At 35.1% G+C, this 20,000-nt stretch overlaps 4 protein-coding genes across 4 annotated transcripts in view; all 4 read left to right on the top strand.

Annotated features, from left to right (window-relative positions):
* Positions 1 to 1,581: 1,581 nt before the first annotated feature.
* On the top strand, positions 1,582 to 3,342 carry HOXD11 (homeobox D11). The gene is made up of 2 exons (XM_075178656.1): positions 1,582 to 2,224; positions 2,831 to 3,342. Exons 1-2 carry the CDS (start codon positions 1,627 to 1,629, stop codon positions 3,061 to 3,063), a joined length of 831 nt encoding a protein of 276 aa, XP_075034757.1. The 5' UTR covers positions 1,582 to 1,626; the 3' UTR covers positions 3,064 to 3,342.
* Positions 3,343 to 9,171: 5,829 nt separating this feature from the next.
* On the top strand, positions 9,172 to 11,915 carry HOXD10 (homeobox D10). The gene is made up of 2 exons (XM_075178657.1): positions 9,172 to 10,025; positions 11,287 to 11,915. Exons 1-2 carry the CDS (start codon positions 9,287 to 9,289, stop codon positions 11,562 to 11,564), a joined length of 1,017 nt encoding a protein of 338 aa, XP_075034758.1. The 5' UTR covers positions 9,172 to 9,286; the 3' UTR covers positions 11,565 to 11,915.
* A 2,587-nt stretch (positions 11,916 to 14,502) lies between these two features.
* HOXD9 (homeobox D9) lies at positions 14,503 to 15,778 on the top strand. The gene is made up of 2 exons (XM_075178655.1): positions 14,503 to 15,137; positions 15,470 to 15,778. The coding sequence occupies exons 1-2, from the start codon at positions 14,555 to 14,557 to the stop codon at positions 15,709 to 15,711; spliced, it is 825 nt and encodes a 274-aa protein (XP_075034756.1). The 5' UTR covers positions 14,503 to 14,554; the 3' UTR covers positions 15,712 to 15,778.
* A 3,709-nt stretch (positions 15,779 to 19,487) lies between these two features.
* HOXD8 (homeobox D8) overlaps positions 19,488 to 20,000 on the top strand; it is a 2,248-nt gene continuing 1,735 nt past the window's right edge. Inside the window, exon 1 of the mRNA XM_075180569.1 lies at positions 19,488 to 20,000. This exon is cut by the window's right edge and continues 217 nt beyond it. Within this exon, the coding sequence (XP_075036670.1) occupies positions 19,797 to 20,000 (204 nt within the window). The 5' untranslated portion in view covers positions 19,488 to 19,796.

The following is a 20,000-nucleotide window of genomic DNA, read 5'->3' as shown; positions in this document are numbered from 1 at the left end:
TTATATATGGTCTCTGCATGTAGCATACTGGTAAAGCTTACTCGTGCATTTCGTGTTTTTCACTGAGTTTAGCGCTTGGACGCTAGTCTACGTCTGGTAGATGTGTACTGTACCGCAATGCAGACTCTTTCATGTTATTTAACACACTTGTATGATCTGTAACACATATAATGTAGTCTTCAAGGCCATTTATTGTTGTCAGGATGACCGGGTTGTGGATCTGTACAATATTTGTAAACTCTTCTTCATAAATAAGGATTTTTTAGCATCTGTAGCCGACGTAGTTAGACCCCCAATGCCAAGCAATGTCACAGATATTTTCCGCTGATGACCACTGGGTTAATTATGTTTTTATACCTTTTTTTTTTATTAATTTCCGCTTATGCAAGTTATTACTACCTAAATGACTGAACATATCTTATTTAGTTTATTTACATTACAGGCTGCAGTATATATTTTTCAATCTGTGACACTTATATACCTAATATACATTTTAAAATGTGGAACGTACATTTGCAATGTAAGAGCAATTTAGTAACATAGTTGTGATATGTATCATGTCTATTCCTGTGATATCTTGATCTTTTCTCCTTGTATCAGTGTTTCTGCGGACGTCAGATAGAAATGTGCCTTTACCCTGGTATATGAGTGTATGAGCGGTTACATATTTAGTAGTGTTTTTTTTAAGATGTCCCCTACATACTATAGTTATCCTATATATGATTTGCACGCATTTGTATATTAGATATATTAAGGAGAAAAGGGCATGTGGATGTTTAATTAACAGACACAACAGGTATTCTGCGTGTGTGAATTGATCTAGTTGCGTTGTTATTAATATTATACAAATGAAAAAGTGTTGTACTGTGTTTCGTGATATGATAAAGGGAGACACACACATAATAGACTTGAATGTATGAACACTAGACGCTTCGATGTGTTTTAATATTAAATATATAGATAAATAATCGTATACCTTGCGGCTGATCAGTATTTTATATTTTCTTATACAGATTTATCTACATAACAACCTACATATGGCTCTGTATGTTGTTGATAATGAAAGCACTATGCTGTTTATTTAAATGTAATATGATATTGTGCTGCTGGCTTTCTGTTAATTATATATATATATTATTGTGTATGGATCCATGCAAAGTGGTTTGTATTCGAATGCTTGGTTTTTAAATATACTGTATTTTTAGCTAAATGGCAATGAGGTTTTTCATACTAGACTCTTAAAGCCCCTGAGAGCAAATCGTGGACGCTGCCTGTTACTGTATAAAGCTGTATACGAGATTTTCCTATATATCAACAGCTGGAGAGGATAAAATGCATCTTTTTTTGCACACAAAAAAAGCCCCAAACGTGTACAATGTAGCAGTGTTACACCTTTGTGAAGTATGCGAGGGATGTTTCAGTCTGCAGAGCTCTTATAGATATAAGGACATTCTACATGGGATCACGTGACATAATTACCACTAGAATCAATCAAGATGAATTGCACGTCAGCACACGTTCACGGTTTTTTCTTAGTTGATGCTGTCCAAGCCCTCTTAAGCAATAGATGGATCTTGTTCAATGCAGTGAAATCTCCTTGTTGCTTTCAATCGCAAAAAGGGAGAGATGACTGAGTTTGAGAATTGCAACAACAGTGCACCCAATATGTATCTGCCTGGCTGCGCTTACTATGTGTCTCCATCGGATTTCTCAACCAAGTCTTCGTTTTTGTCCCAGTCCTCCTCCTGCCCTATGACTTTCTCCTATTCCTCCAATTTAACTCATGTGCAACCTGTGAGGGAAGTGGCATTCAGAGAGTATGGGTTGGAGCGCAGTAAGTGGCAGTACCGGGGCAGTTACCCCTCGTATTACCCCAGTGAGGATGTCATGCACAGGGACCTCATCCAGCCTACGAACAGGAGATCGGATATGTTGTTCAAATCGGACTCTGTCTGCAACCACCATGGACCCTCCAGTGCTCCATCTAACTTCTACAGCACAGTGGGGAGGAATGGGATCCTTCCACAGGGCTTTGACCAGTTTTATGATTCAAACCAAGCAGCAACATACCAGCTGGAAATAGATGAACAGCCTGCAAAGTCTGATCTCAAACCTTCCAACCCTAATAGCAAAATGACCTCCACACAAGACAAGAAAGAGACAGGCGAGAATAGCCCCGAATCCCCTTCTGGGGAGCCTGCAGCAGAGAAGAGCAACAGTTCAGGTAGGCATCAATTGGGGGCAAGAGTACAAGGCCAACACGTTGTCAGTCTCCCTTTTATATGCTATTTTATAAGCATTCAAGGGTTTTATATATCCTATAAGGTTCCCTTTACCGTTGTAAAGCGTGTTTACGACAGGGAACTAATTTAAGATGAAGATGGTCTATTGTTAAACATTTTCTTTTATGTTATCATGTTTTGTAGATCACCCTCCCTCCTTTACGTGGAGAAAGTCATAAAATAGCTGACCATGTATTGTAATGTTTATATGTACAATATGCAAACCAACTATGCACAACGTGTCTCTGTGTGTGTGTGTGTGTGTGTGTGTGTGTGTGTGTGTGTATATATATATATATATATATATTTCATTGTGGATGATTAATGAATTAACGTTTTGCATTATATATAATGCAATATATATATATATATATTATACACACATATATATGTGTGTACGTTTGTGTGTGTGTGTATATAATATATATCACACACATAAAAGAGAAATGTTTACTGTTTATGGATAATAATGCCATGAGATATACTGCAAAGTAATTTTACAACATTTATATGATATTAAGATATTTTCCTTCAATAATATCCGGCAGCTTCCCAGCGACTTAGGAAAAAAAGGTGTCCTTATAGCAAGTACCAGATCCGGGAGTTGGAGCGGGAATTTTTCTTCAATGTTTACATCAACAAGGAGAAGAGGTTACAGCTGTCCAGGATGCTGAACCTCACTGACCGCCAAGTGAAAATCTGGTTCCAGAACCGAAGGATGAAAGAAAAGAAACTTAACAGGGATCGACTTCAGTATTTCACTGGAAATCCACTTTTTTGAGGGGACATTGCACAATTTATTAAACAATACTTGGGGATCCTTATTTACATTTTACTTGGACCATAATATGAGAGGATTTCCAAATCTCTGGAGGATGCCTTCTTGGTAAGGAAAGGGTCTTGAAAACGTCACTTACAGAATGCAGCCAATAGTGTGGTTTTTTTTTCTTCCCTGAATCTATAACACTGATTATACAGTATTAGACTGGCTGCAAACATCTTAGGTGGCTGCCAGCTACAATGACTACAGTACAATACACTATAACGAATGCAGCTATATATATATATATATATATATATATATATATATATATATATATATATATATATATATACATATACATAGTGCTTGTGTGCACGATAGAAAATGCTCACTTGTGAATATTGTTTTATGGTAAAATGGTGTTACCTTGGACACATTGCATGACTTCACAAGTTTCAAGGGTTGAATATCAAAGTCAACCACTTATTGCATTATATATATATCTCCTTATGTACATATTTATTAAATTTTCAGTGTTATTTTTTACCATCCTGAAAACGTTTTATATGACTTCATTATTCTCAGAAACCATAGAATGGTTGGATATTATAAAATAATACTTATCAATGTTTAGATTCTCATATTAGGTTACATTTCCGTGATGTGTTTAAGTGCAAAGCTCTAAGCCAAAACACCCAACTTATGTCCGCTTCTGGTCATTCCTAAATGATTATTTTCCTGACCGCAATGTATTTAAGCAGTTTGAGCAAAAGACAATGACATTTGGTGTTTTTAGGATCAAAAGTGAGAGATCTGGGAACTCTGTTTATTTTGAAAGCTGAAGAATTTGGTTGGGCTTATTCCCTTACACTTTATATGGCGTGACCTACTGGGCTGTTTACAAAACCTTGAACTGTCTAGACAACACAATAAAAGTAGGGGATCCAAGCACTGTAATTGGGTTATATTAGACACCTTCTGGTGGGCTAAAAGCGATTTCCGCAAAGTGCAATAAAGTAAGAAGTGGGAAAGCGGGGCTGTTTTTTTCAATGGCTCTCAGTGGGCGTTATTATCTTGGCAAAGAGTTAAGTTAGACAAGGACTAAGAAACAGACCCACAAAAGGCAGTAGAGAACAAAGCGAGAGAAAAAATATATTGTTAAGAAAAAAATTGCTTCAATTTGGGCACAAAACTAAGCAGTTGCCTTTGAACTTCCAAAATGTCAAGGTCATCACCTTTCACCTTCCCGAATAATTAAATGCCTTAAGACTTTCTTATTATTTTTCTTAGCTGCCACCCACTAGTGTGCATTGAATAGCTTGACTCTAAAATATTTTATTACACGATAAATAAGTCAATTAAGCAACATTATTTTTTTTTTAAATCGACATAACATAGGCATCCCAAATTCACATTAATTAATTAATCTGTGTTTGGTATTTATGTTAAAATTGCAATAAAACAGAACTGGAAGTGTTTTAATGCGTTTCCGTTTATGTAGCACACTCTCTGTAATCTTTCTGTATGATAATGGGAATGCGAAAAAAAGCTTAGTTATATTCTTCAACAGAATAAATACATCCAGTTGTGATCTTTAATGCTTTTATCAATAGTAAGCAACAAACTCATGATAATATCATTTGGCGTGAAAGCAAGCTTAGTCATTAATTACATTTCATTAAAATGCTTGGTTTTATTTTGAATGCCCCTCAATATAAAGCTGTGTCACAATATATAAGTGAAACGATGCGTTAATTTTTAGGATTTATTTGTTGTTTTGTTTTTTTTGTTTAGTCATGTTTATTCTATTGGATGGTTTACAGTACCCAATTCAAAGTAAAGTACAGCATCATGTGTTATATTTCAAACATCCACAAGAGGGCGACTGTTGTACTGAGAATAGCTAAAAAGGTTAGAACTCATATCGCAGCTTTGTCCATAAATTAGAAACCAAGTCACATAAGAATTCTAGATTTTTCTCCAGAGCAACAATTCTTTTAAATTACTGGTTAAGTAATATATGTTTCAATACCTATAGCTCGACTTTATTGTATTATGTTTAGCCCTTGACATAAATATGCAATATAAGTGGCAGAAAAATATAATTTTATTTAAAAAAAAAACACATTTATTGACGCTGTGCAATTACCATTCACTGCTCCTTCCCAAAAATATACTTAGATGGAATAAAAAAAACAACAACAGTCGCTTAATAAAAAGATGTATGTATATATAGATATATCTATATATACACATATATATTTGTTTACATTTATAAAGGATTAGAACACTTATATAGTATTTAAAGAAAATAAAGACAGAAAGAAGAAATCAAACATGTGACTGCAGGGGATGTATCGAACGCTGTTTCCATGAACAATTTAAACGCCCCAAATATTTGAATCAAATGTGTTAGTGGATAAAATGTTATTTATGACTAAATGCGTTCCCGGCTGTATTTGCAAGTAAATACTATTATAAGTGAAATCTTAATCGTTATATATTTTCGATCGATCCTTATTTGAATACTATATATGTGAAGAAAACAAAAAGAAAACAAAAACCACTTTAATGCCAGAAATGCAATTTACCACATTCCAGTAACATTTCAAGAAATGTGTAAGTATAGAAAGTATAGAGCCAGATTCGAAGTGCCGACAGTAAACGCAAATTTATAATATATATATATATATATATATATATATATATATATATATATATATATATATATATATATATACTTTAGCAACCTGCTATATATATATATATATATATATATATATATATATATATATATATATATATGAGGAATGCCGAATTAAGACCCCACCCAAAAATAAGAAAAACAAAACAGCAAAATGTAAGAATATGTGTAGATATCGTTCATAGTAGAGGCTATGTTAAATTAACTAATTAAAATACGGATGGTCGGATAGTCTTTCTTAACGGAGACGTATTAATTTTATACGCTGCTTTATATATATATGGAAGCCAAGTCTCTGATCAAATAGCGATAGTTACAGTTTTACTTATCCCATTCACCTATTTTCTATCTGGTATTAAATCAGTCATTTGTCTAGTAAAATAGTCAATTTTAACAAAGAGTTAATGTTCCTCTTGCAATATTTTAATAGTCAGTGGAATGATATCGAGTATATACAAGTACTAGTATCTATTTGCAGTGTAATCCCCATTCTGATTGCCATAATTAATTAATTCATGTCATAGGAAGAAATGTTTCCAGCTCCACGTTACCTTGTTATTTGTTTCTTAATGTGTCACACCCTATCTGTAGTCTGTAGAGAAATTTAGAGAATCATTACACCGTGCTGCTGCTAGGCGTGGATGGCGGAAAACACTGCATTTTGGCAGTTGTGAGAAACAATTTATTGCATACCAAAAAAAACCACACCAAACGAACCAACCATTGGTAAACTCACAATAACGTGTGCAATATATACAGTCTGTGTTTGTAATATTTGTGTATTTAACTTCGTATATAGACACACATTATATACATATATTTGCATATGCATTATATATGTGTTTCTTCATCTAGATGTATCTATGTGTGTGTGGATGTATATGTGTATATTTACATATAGATGTATATATCACACATATATGTATTTGTATACGTATATATGTGTGTGTGTGTGTGCATGTATATATATATATATATATATATATATATATATTCATTACATCTACACACACACACATGCATATATATATATATATATATATATATATATATATATACATGTGTGTGTGTGTGTGTGTGTGTGTGTGTGTAAGTAAACATGTGGCATGTTATATTTAACATCCAAGTGTTATTTTTTAAATATAAAAGCTTTGTTGTATTGTACATAGCACCATATTGTGATTTTACTGTGGTCTCAATATGTGTATTATTAAATATGTAATTTACACACGTATATCAGTATTATATGTTACCAATAAGACTACAATATCAAACACTTGAGCCTTCTTAAGTAGCATCCTGCTCCCTACATGGAGGGACGCTAGTAATGTGTCAATCTAGAATTCAGTAGAATGTTTCATTTTGTTACATGACTTTAGTAAAACTTACTGATAAAATGTGTGCTGTAGTCAGAAAGAAGGAATTATCCTAGTAGTATCACGTTTACTTACCCTTTTAAAAGACATTGGTTTGGATAGTTGTGAACAACTATAAGTATTGCATATTTTGTACAGCAGATATCTAATGAAAACCAAGGCATTGTTTAAGAACAGATCATTGCTAAACCTTCATTAGGTGATTGGTGGGTGCACATGTTTAAATGCATTGTGTAAATCAGAGAACTAACAGCATTGTGTCATACAGAACAAATAAATAAATACAATTTTCACATGAAATGCATGCTGTTTGAGGTTATATTTATAAATTGTATTTCTGCAAAGCCTAGAATTATTTTCCTTGTTGAAAGGAGTTCTTTTCATTCATGTCTGCTAACGCAGATACAAACCTTATTAAGTCGAATTAAATGTTGTAGGTAGCCAGTCAGCCTATAAGTGTTGTTGTTTTTTTTAAATGTTCCTTAAAGTTCTATGTATAATGGTCTCATGGAAGATATTTAACAACACACCACACAGGCTTTGCAATTGCAGTTGTAAAAGGCAGTGGCTCTTAACCTGACAATGATGTTGTATTTGAACAGCTGCGAGAGGGTTCCATTTTATCAAAGGTCTGTCTCATTGCCACAAACCCAGACATTTTATTGTTTTAACTGCATAGGAAGTAAAAATGCCTGCGAAAAAAAGGGGTCTTAAAAGAGCAATGGTACTTGAAATTTCCGAATTTCTAAACAACTTCAAATGAATCTCGGAGTATCAACTTTTAAGTATAACATTTTAAATATATTGATTGAAATGTTTTGATTGTAGGCTATATGTGTGTACATATATATGTATATATATATATATATATATATATATATATATATATATATATATACACCTTTGGTATTGCTTTGTACAGAGCACATGTAGATAAGCAGAAATTGATGTTTATTCCATTATATAGCCCATGATCTAATATCTAGTAATGATCAATATTGACTAGTCAAAGCGAATACATTTCAGGAATTAAATGCAGAAGCCAAACAGGTGCGTAAAACTATACAGTTTAGATCACCACAAAAGCTTGGCTTCTACTATTTGACAATTTTGTGTTAAAATAAAAAAAAAATTGACCCTTTTCTTGCAGTCAAGAATAAAAATCAATTAGATCATTTTCGATAATTCATATTACGAACGCCATTATGCTAAATTTTACCAATTAATCTTCCCCTTTACTAAGTTTCGATTGATTTGTTAATAAAATATCTGCCCGTTTGTGGTAACAGTGGGTATAACTCTTCAAAAAGCAACAGAGGCAAAAAGATGACCAACTATCCCAGGAATGCAGATGAGAATAGTATTGATCGTCCTGATTCTTTTTAATATATATTAATAAATTCCATAACCTTTTGCACCTTCAAGTTGTCGTGAATGAATGCTTTTACTCAATCCATAAAATAAAATAAAAAACACAACATGTCTTTCTACGTATAATAATAATTATTATTATACTTACAAAATATTTATACTTTTTGCAGTTATTGCTGTGAAAACTTTAAAGGTGTGTCAAAGAAAATGCTCCTTGAACTGTACTGGATTGTATCACTAAACTCACTGGCTTTAATTCCCTTCCTGCATGCAGCCTTGAAGTAAACGGAGTTCTTTAGGTCAGCAGACTCTTTTATTTGAATATAAAGCATTAAAAAAAAAAAAGCACTTGTGATTTTGGCACTACTGTATTTTTTCTTTCAATTTGTTATCATTTTAGATTATGGAATGGATGCGTTCTATGTTTTAACAGTAGCTAAGGCATATAGCTGTCAGTTTGTCAGTGCAAAAGGGATAATCTTGTTGGTGTATAAAAAAAAAATAACCTTAAATCAGCGCAGTGCGCCAGGGCTGCCATGGGGAGAGCAGTTGGCCAGCACTTTCTCTCTGACTTCGTAGATGTCGCTGTTGACCATATTTGAGCTGCAGCCCAGGCTGGCCAAGGACCATGTGACCTGCAGGGAGGTAGCAGCTCAAGGCCATTTTCAAATCTCATTGGCTTACTTGTCATGTGGTTGTGCAGAGGCATCCACAATTACACAGGGAATGTTTTCCTAGAGATGTCAGCCTACAAAGGACACAATCTCTCCTCTTCAAATTCCTCCCCAAAATGTCCTTTCCAAACAGCTCTCCTGCTGCAAATACTTTTTTAGTAGATTCTTTGATCAGTGCCTGTAGAAGTGACAGTTTCTATTCTAACAACGCCAGCATGTACATGCCACCTAGCTCAGACATTGGGACTTATGGGATGCAAACCTGTGGACTGCTACCATCTCTGGCAAAAAGAGAAGTCAATCACCAAAATATGGGTATGAATGTACATCCCTATATACCTCAAGTAGACAGTTGGACAGATCCGAACAGGTCTTGCCGAATAGAGCAACCTGTTACACAGCAGATTCCCACTTGTTCATTCCCTACAAATATTAAGGAGGAAACCAATTGCTGCATGTATTCTGATAAGAGATCAAAAGTAATTTCTTCAGAAGTGCCATCATACCAGAGGCTGGTCTCTGAGAACTGTTCTGTTGATAACTCTGAGGTACCCGTCCCAGGATATTTTAGGTTGAGCCAGACCTACGCCAGTGGGAAACCCCAAGAGTATAATAATACCCAAGAAACCAGTTCATCCTTAATGTTACAGCTAAACCCCCGCGGCAGCTCCAAACCTCAGCTATCTTCTCCACATCAGATGGATAAGAAAATGAATGAAAACCCGAACAGCCAAGACTCTTCGAAAGTCCCTTCTGTGGAAAGTCCAGAGTCCAAGTCTGCCCTACAGGAGGACAGGAGTTGCCTGGCTGAGGTGTCTGTGTCCAGTCCAGAAGTACAAGACAAGGAAAGTAAAGGTCGGTATTACAAAGAAGTTTAAACCATTGCATGGTGTAGCCTGTACACGCCAGCATCATAAAACACGGTGTTAAATACTAGCATTACCACCCATAACATTTAATGGTAACTAGATGTCAGGGTGGAACTGCCCTGTTCCTCTGAAGTATTTAAAATAGAATGTTCTGTTTAGTGGAGACTGGACAAAAATCAATAGACATCCTCATATGTGTGATAATTGTAATCAGCATGTGGACCTTGATTGCAAAGACATCCTCCACATACAACATTAAACGTTAATTATCAATGCTCATTGTTATAGGTGCAATATTGTGCGGAATTTTAGCTGTCCTAATAGTTGCTAAAGGGTTAAATCTAAGAGACAGCAAGAAACACATCTTTTTAATTATTATTTTTTTTAATATGAATTTAGAATAGCCATAATTAAGAGCCCATATTTTTAAAATATCATTTTTAAACCTATAAAAAAAATCTCAGTTAACAATTTAATGTTTAAACATTTTCCTGTAACAATAGGCAAAATAAAAATGACACTTCCGGTGGTTTCCTTACATCTATTTTAAACACAGAGAATTGTACACTTGTTAGTAAATTGTCTGGTAAAACTGAAATGTATGCGTTAGGGATTTGGAGGTTTTTTTTTTAGTTTAAGATAATAATTAATCGAAAAGAAGATTAGATTATAATGTGTTATAATTGTATGTTTATTTTGCACATTAATGACGAGATATTAAATTAGAGTAAGTAGATAATTAATCTTTTTTTTGCGTGCGTGTTCATATACACCTTGGGGAGCTCTCATTTAGCTAGTTTTATTATGGCATTCAGAATATCTTATATTTGCTACATTTGCTGGTATCAATATCAGATTTGACGGATTCAATATACAGTGTATAAATATGTATGTATTCATATACAGTACCTGTATACTGTTGTGGTGTAGGTGCGCACACAGACACATACACAATTATATATGTTAGCTGAAACTTTTGCCGTATGTGTTTGAATTAATATTTAAAATGCATGTACATAGAGAGTAATACACCATCCACAGCATTTATTATTGGGTGTAGTACACGATGCATATGATATAACATGATAATTCAGAAGTCAGACATTTTGGATTAAGGTTCATTGTCAAGTCTACACAATGTAAAGTAAGGGCTTTTTTTTTCCCTTTTAGTTTACCTTGTTTCTTTACTTTTTTTTTATTATTTGTGTATTTATTTTTGTTTGTTTTGCTTTGTTTTATCGTACTAGAAGAAATCAAGTCTGATACTCCAACAAGCAATTGGTTAACTGCAAAGAGTGGCAGAAAGAAGAGGTGCCCATACACTAAGCATCAGACACTGGAGTTAGAGAAAGAATTCTTGTTTAATATGTATCTGACGCGAGAGCGCCGCCTAGAGATCAGTAAGAGTGTGAATCTCACTGACAGGCAGGTCAAGATCTGGTTTCAAAATCGCAGAATGAAGCTAAAGAAGATGAGCAGAGAGAATCGAATCCGTGAACTGACCGCTAATCTGACTTTTTCTTAAGTGCACCAAACTGATCTTAAACGTTTGTCACAGCATCAGCTATTTCTCAGAAGCAGGAGAGACTTTGAAAAAATGTATCAAATCCATTTCCTGTGATCTAGAATGTGATTCCTCGTCATTTTTTTTAGTGCTGCAAGTGTCTATATGTACTTCCATGGGTATATGAATAATAAAAGATCTAGCACATGTAATTTATTTTTTTTCACCGTATGGCAGGGTAAAAATGAAGAAAGTTTATCATTTGGTCTTAAATTATTGGAACTGTTTAACATATCCAAGCAATGTGACTTTTTCATGTTTTTACTAAAAATGCTCTTTCTGTGTGTTACTTTATGGACCTTAGCATTTTAATCTTCATGAGTATTCTTATTGACTTTTGGGGGAAAAAAAGCACATTTTCTGTTAATGTCTGCTCAAAGTAACTGAGAATATGTTCGTAAATGTGTAGTTTATTTGAGTCGTACTCCTGGTAGAATTCTTCTTGTGATATGTGGTAATATCATTGAGACAGCTATGTGTTCATACTGTGCATGTTCTTTGCATGTCTTATGCAATAAACTGTCTGATCTCTTGATGGTTTCATCTTATTTTTAATAGGGCATCCAATGCCTTCATTAACTCTAGTGTGCTTTATAATTCGCCCTTATTTTCACACGTGGAACGTCTGCATTCTGTATATAAAAGTTTATTATTTAACTGCAATCTACCAGACATTTCACTTTGACAGAATAAAAGTCTGTGTTTAGATTCTCCTGATATAAAACGTCAGCAACACCTTGATTTCCAGGTAAGTGTCACTACTGTGTTTTTAACTGTATATCACAATACGGTGTTTCATAAATAAGGTATAATGTTTTATTATAAAGTTGTGTGCTAATATCCCTTCTTTCTTTCTTTCTTTCTTTCTTTCTTTCTTTCTTTCTTTCTTTCTTTCTTTCTTTCTTTCTTTCTTTCTTTCATACATGGCACGACGTCATGCATGCATTGTTGAAAATATGCGCAGTGGATTTTTTTCAGATGACCAAACAAGATCAGAGTTATTGTTACGTCATATTCTGACTTTAGACCACGCTATAGAATTTAATATGTAATCCAATCACTGCCGAGAATTTAGCTCTTTCAAATGCTGCCTGTGGAATTGAGCGATTATTAAATAAACTTAAATCCAAAATAGCCCGAAAGAGCTGGTCTTAGCCTAAAGCAATATTGTTACTGAAATGCAACCTAATAATATACGATTTAGTACACTTCGGATATATGTGCTCATATTCATGACCACGATGTACACAAGTACATGGAAATGTACATTGGACGGTACTGTTTCGAAACATTCTAGACAAACAAATTAATAATGCTTCTGTGATTAAAAAAGACATGAACTGTTAACCCTGGACACAGCAGACGTGAGAGGAGGAAATCATAGTAAAACAAGATAAATTCTAACATGACAATTGATGTGCTTTGGATTATGTCTTTCTACTATGTACATTACCCTTGGAAGCTGTCTGTGAACATTGTCCTAATTTTTCAGATGTTGTTTCCTTAGAGAAACATGTCCGTTTACGACAGAATTGCATAGACTTTCTCTAGGTTCCGATAAACTCTGTTTTATTTCAGGAAACAGCCCCAATAAACTTGGTGTCTTCCTGCAAATGATCATAGCCTCACTTAACAACGCGGAGCTTAAAATTTCTTTATTGCTCCAGTGTTTCATGTAACCGTAAAATGGGCTATATAAAACACAGATATTCTACCCCTTCCTTCCTAATACCTTTTTAGTATTCATTCTCATGGACACTTAGAAAATTAATATTTTAATTATTTAATTATTCTATATCCAAATATAACCCAAACATTAGGACATACATTCCCTAAAAGCGTGTGTCTGTGTGTGTATGTATGTATGTATGTATGTATGTATGTATGTATGTGTGTGTGTGTGTGTGTGTGTGTGCGTGTGTGCACATGTATGTATGTGTGTGTGTGTGTGTGTGTGTGTATATATATATATATATGTGTGTGTGTATATATATATATATATATATATATATATATATATATATATATATATATATATATATAAGGAGAGAGAGATATGTGTATGTATATATATAAATATCAGGTGCACATCATATACTCTGTAAGCAACTGCATCTGTGTGTGCAGATATATAGAATATTGAGTAAAATACGTGCTAATTAAAATAACAATAGTAGATTCCAGAATCAGATCAGTTCAGTGCAGGTTTTAATGTTCTCTTAGGCCATTTTATTATAGGGCACATTAATGTATAATCAAATGCACCTCATAACATTTTTATTGAAACCCATAAAAATCACAATAGTTCTCTACCGCCTGTTTTTAAAAACACTATGAAGGTTTTATGCATTTCACACATTAAGCCTGGAATGTATTCTTCTATGTAAATATGAACTGTTGCTGAATGCAGAGGGACACAATAACGTGCTGCTGCCTCTCTCTCTCTCTCCCATTTCATGATGGCTCCTTGTTTGTGGCTAGTAAAACAAGTTTTATACCCATAGGTCAATAATCTGAACATGCTGCCCCTAGTTCTCTAGCGTGGGTCCCCACAGTTTAAAGGGTAATTAAACAAATTTAGCAAAGTGATTAAAAGTGAATGGCAGGGAGAGAGCTGAAAGGAGAGAAAGAAATAGTCCCTGCTGTACATGTTATCAGGAAGCAAAGCCTTTACGCACAAAGGTGGAATCACCCCGTATATCCCCTCCCCCTTGCTTCTTCCTTCCATATATCTCAGCTTAGTTACACTTTTATTTTTAATTGTATGTGTTTTTAATCACATCAGTCCCGTTAAGCGGATTGATTTACTCTGTATTGGTAAATATGATCACGTGGAGCCCACAACCAATGGACGGAGAATGCAGTCTGCAAAATACTATGATTGTTCTCAGGGAGGGTATTACATACAGTTAAGAGTGTAACCTTTTATATGAGTGAGAGGGGAGCCTAAAATGTCGTCAAGTGGTACTATAAGTAACTACTATGTGGATTCTCTCATAGGAAATGAGAACGAAGAGGCATTCGGTGCTAGATTCTCGCAGGGAGGTCACACAACGACCTCTAGGCCACCAGGTGTTGGAGATACTTCAGATTTTTCTTCCTGTAGTTTTGCGTCAAAATCCAGCGTCTTCTCAGCGTCTTGGTCCACAGTACATCCCCAGCCTTCTGCAGCAATGACTGGTATATATCATCCCTACATGGGCCAGTCCCACCTGGCAACAGACAGTAGCAGATACACGGTGCGCTCTTGGCTGGAGCCCATCTCCAGCACTACGTCTTCCTTCTCCGGATTTCACCCCAACGGGCGCAACTACGGGATTAAACCAGAAAGTGCACCTAAAAGGACCGAGTGCTCCTCATTTGACTCCCAGCCCCAGGGGATCAGCCTGTCAGAGTACACATGTAATTCCTTTACAGAAACCCCAGAAAAGCCTCCACCTAAAGAGCCTGCTGCCAACGAGGAGCCAGATAACAGTGATCTTAAAGAAGAGAAACAGCAGCAGCAACAGCAGCAGCAACAACAACTTGACCCAAGTAAGTACAAAAAGAGAGCGAGCGAAAGAAATTGCTGTTTGATTTATTGCCCAAACCTGCAAGGCTCTAAATGTGCAAAACTGATAGTTTTACTAACCTATAAAACCGTCTAGACGCTTAGCATATAGCCCAAGCAAGCAACAAGAGGCTATAAAATTATTCTATTACTCACATAACCACCTAAGATCAAAACATCATTGGTACTGTAAACACTCTGGGTGCATTAAGACTTTTTATGATAATTCTTTATAAAAGTGGTGTGAGTAGGTCATACTGATTGGAAACGAATTTAGCTGTATTTCAAACCTCAGCCTGTGCCTTTTCTCTTCTAGATAATCCTGCAGCAAACTGGATCCATGCTCGTTCCACTAGGAAGAAGCGGTGTCCGTACACCAAATACCAGACTTTGGAGCTAGAGAAAGAATTCTTGTTTAATATGTACCTCACCCGCGATCGGCGTTATGAAGTAGCTAGGATTCTAAACCTCACTGAAAGACAGGTCAAAATTTGGTTTCAGAACAGAAGGATGAAAATGAAGAAAATGAACAAGGAAAGGGGCAATAAAGATCAATAACAACATTGGATACGCACTGAAATTGCTCTGTATTATTTAGTATATATATATATATATATATATATATATATATATATATATATATATATATATATATATATGTTTCTTTTCTTTTTTTTAAGATGGATGTCAATGTATTGTGTATTTTGCAAACCTTGTCTGTTGTCAGTGCGCATCTAAGGATGCATATTTTTTTAACTATTTCTGTTTGAATAATATTGTGATTGCACGGTAGATTTTACAGGTATGTATTGTGACATGTTTAAGGCATTTTATGGATCGGTATAAAGTAGTGTAGTTAAGTTAAATAAGATAGCAGTAAGAATTTTAGGTAGAGCCGCATTGGTTGAAGTCAACATTAGGAAAGTGTTAATAGCTTGCATACCACATTTAATTAGACTCAATATTTGCAAAGTGAAGCATTATACAGTCTGCATGTGATGTGACACTAATTTATTTTATTAGTGCAAAGAAACAAACGCATACACAATAGATTGTTTTAATTATTAGGAAAGGCCTAGGACTCAGTTAACGGCCAACGATTTATTTTGCTAGAACAATTCGTTTATTAAATCCGTATTATTTTGCAAGACTGGTCAATTTTATGCAAATATATAAGAAACAATATTAGGGGGGAGCTTAAACGATCAAAACAAACTACTTGAATATAGCTAATTTAACGGTATTGTCGCCAATGAAATCATGTAATATATACATAAAACTCGTTTGATGTAGAGAACATGGTGATCTAATTATGGTCTTCATAGGAGCTTCTTGCACGTGTTAGCAAACATAAAATATTGTGTTTGGAATTCCAAACTAGACGTCTTATATCCGTGTATGGATTTGAAACTGGATAAGTAATTATTTGAAGTAAGCACCGGGTTACGTAAGATTCAGGGATATGCACTGGCTGGTATTGGCCGACAAATTTACACATTTCATCATCGATTGTGTAAACTGGCATTTTTCAACTCTTTTTTTTTATGCATTCAAAATGGAACTCTATTAAATTAATCTTTCAATGCCAAGGACTGTTACATCTCTGATCCACACAACTTGAGTGCTGCGATTCAGGACTGAGTGGATTTTCCACTGATTTTGTTTATCTGTTTTTGACTTTCCTTCCACCTCCACGCATCCCCACAACAGGAGGCCGCTAGGATAAAGTTTTTAAAATGCAAAATGAACAGAAAGCACTACATTATCGATGTAGGGATATAATTTATGTTTACAATTGTTTTATTAGCGTACATGTTTATGTTTGGACAATCCAATATTGTAAAGAAAAAAATAAAGCATTTGTCCTTGTAGGAAAAAAAAAAAAAGTGTGTTGTATTTGAAACTACTTCATTGTCCGCTCTGTACCTAAAATTCTTTTAAAACAGGAAGAACTGGGGTGCAATAAAGTAATTTGAACGGCTAGACGTCTGGAATTAATGGTTTTATGGTGGACCATGGCGCTTTTCTTTGAAAGAGGCTTATTTTGATGTTTGTGTCTCTTGAAAACAAAATTCTGAGAAACTTGGACTATTCTTTGGCTAGCCCATAAAGGTACAGAGCCATAGAAGCACCACGCTTTACGATAAACAAGCGAATTCACATTCCAATGTGAGTAGGCCCTTTTAATTAAAGCAGCAGGTATGGAAATAGGCTTCCTTGCTTCATAACTATACTTTCTTACGAATATTATTGGTTATATCATTCGGACACGTCTTATTTTGTTCAATGTATAAACCAAATGTCAATATGTTTTAATTTTTTGCATATATAGTAGTTTTTATATATTTAAAGTAAAATAAGGGTTTTAACATGGTAAACTATGAATGCAACATGACAACATGTTCATTTGAAAATTAAAAATTGAACACACATTTTATGTGGAGTTTGTACGAAAGGTTTATCGATAATTTGTCGGTGTACTGAGAGATGGACATGTGATTAGCACCCAGCTTCCATCCATACATTTATAAGCTGAAGAACATTGCTCAATGGGTTTATTGGGCGTTTATTGTCTTTACCCAGACTCCAGTTCCCAAAGAATGTAAGAAAAAAAAAATGTCAGAGAACCTGTGGCATATGGTTTGAAATGTCGTCATTTAAATGTTCTGTAAATGACAAGGTCTGTAACGTTATTCCTGCAATCCTGATACCAGCAATAACTTCAATTGCTGTGAAATAAACATTTATGGTAAGATAAACAAATTTATGACCTGACCAAACTGTACATGACCGCTAGGTAGCGCTCTTACTCCATTTGTTTTAGAATGGAGCTGTCAAGCTCTCTGTTCCTAAATGTCACTGTCTATAAAACCTTTACATTTTGCTCAACATTAATCTCTTCTGCTTAAAATGCTGCATATTTACAAAAAATAAATATGTGATACAAATAATATAACATGCTACAGGAGACATTGGACATTTTTACAGTTTTGTAATGAACTGCTCATGTCAGGAGACCTGGGTTTTCAAACTAGATTTAAATAGGTCAGTTTTTATTGTGATGACTGTGCACTCTGTTCTGTAAACTAAAAAATGATTCTGAAAGGATACTTTTTTTTATTAGAAATAAGGGTCAATAATAGCAAGCAAACTTTCGTGTAACGTTTTTTGTGTAAATATTGTGACTTTTTTTAACTGTTTGTTTGTGAATGTATTTTTTTACACAATCACACACGCACGAGAGACAATGGGAGACAACGTCAGGTTATACTGGGATTTGTAGTTCAAGTACAGATTTTCCATGACACGGTTGCATACTTTCTGATATACGGTAATACACAGGGTATACGTGCAAATATGCATTTACAATAGGTCTCAAGGAGGCGTGAAATCTACGTCATAAGACTATGTCACGAATGTATCATCATCATCATCTATTTATATAGCGCCACTGATTCCGCAGCGCTGTACAGAGAACTCATTCACATCAGTCCCTGCCCCATTGGAGCTTACAGTCTAAATCCCCTAACATATACAGACACACAGAGAGAGAGAGAGAGAGAGAGAGAGACTAGGGTCAATTTTGATAGCAGCTAATTAACCTACCAGTATGTTTTTGGAGTGTGGGAGGAAACCGGAGCACCCGGAGGAAACCCTGACACTTTTACTGGTTTTGATCAACTATGAAGTAAATTCAATGTAAATACCAGAGGCCTCTTAAACATCATCAATAAATTAATATTGAAAATATGTACTTTTTTGTGTTATTAATCTTATTAACAAACAACAAATACCATTTGTGTATACATTTTTATTTTACTGTCACAGATAAACAATAAATAACAGACTGTAAATCATTTCCACGTTGCTTCTTATGCATATTTCAACATTTAACGTGCTTATTTAGGCTTTCCTAGTTTTCTGTCAAGGGCTAATGATGGGACATTTATTCATAGGCATGAATTTCATTTAGTGTCAATTAACCTGCAAGTTCCAGCCATGCGTTCCAAGAGTCAAGGGTAAATGTTTTCTTTTTTTTTTTTTTGCAAATTTGAGTGTGGTTCTTTTTTTTTAAAGTTAAAATCTTCAAACTGCAATATAGAGGCACCATGTATGGATGAACGTACTGTGGGAAAAGTTTTCATAAGAAAACACATTGCATAGGAGTGTCTGCATATTGAAAACATAGGATATTTTTAGTACAACAAAAAGAACGTCCTCAATGATCTGCAGCCCTTGGCGTAATGGCGCATGCATCTTCTGCTCTGTAGTGCGGTCACTGCGCCCCGTCGATTTGCAGAAACTTTACGATATTCATCCGCCTGCTATCTCGCTAATCACACTGCCTACTGGTTTGTAGACTTCCCCGATGGGGGTTATTTGGTGCCTCGGGAATGGTAAATGCAAACTAGAGCCAAAGATCCACTGAACTATATGTAGTTTTTTTTTTGTGTGCTGTGTGCCTTGTAGGAAATGGCAAAAGCAGTGAGGCAAGTCATTTGTGCGACTCATTATTCCATAGTGATCAGCATAGTGCAGTGGGATTTCTACTATGAGTAGTGGTATTGCGGGGCTGTAGGAAAAGGGCAGTCACTTTTGTGCTCATCTTTTTTTTTTCTTTGCTGACTTCTGATCTAACCCAGATGAGTTCCTATTTTGTAAATCCGCTGTACTCCAAATACAAAGCAGGAGATGCCATAAATCCGGGTTACTACGACTGTCATTTTGCCCAAGATGTTAGCAGCAGACACCCTCTGGTTTTTAGTGCCAGCCCAGGTCTCCAGCACCCCAATCAGGATCTCTACCACCCGGGGAACCCAGCAGCCATCCCGAACCCTGCAGGCTAT

The sequence above is a fragment of the Mixophyes fleayi genome, chromosome 7 (genome assembly GCF_038048845.1).
Source record: "Mixophyes fleayi isolate aMixFle1 chromosome 7, aMixFle1.hap1, whole genome shotgun sequence".
NCBI classification, from domain to species: domain Eukaryota; kingdom Metazoa; phylum Chordata; class Amphibia; order Anura; family Limnodynastidae; genus Mixophyes; species Mixophyes fleayi.
The sequence above is the reverse complement of the archived record's forward strand: the minus strand, read 5'-3'. Positions and strand labels throughout refer to the sequence as shown.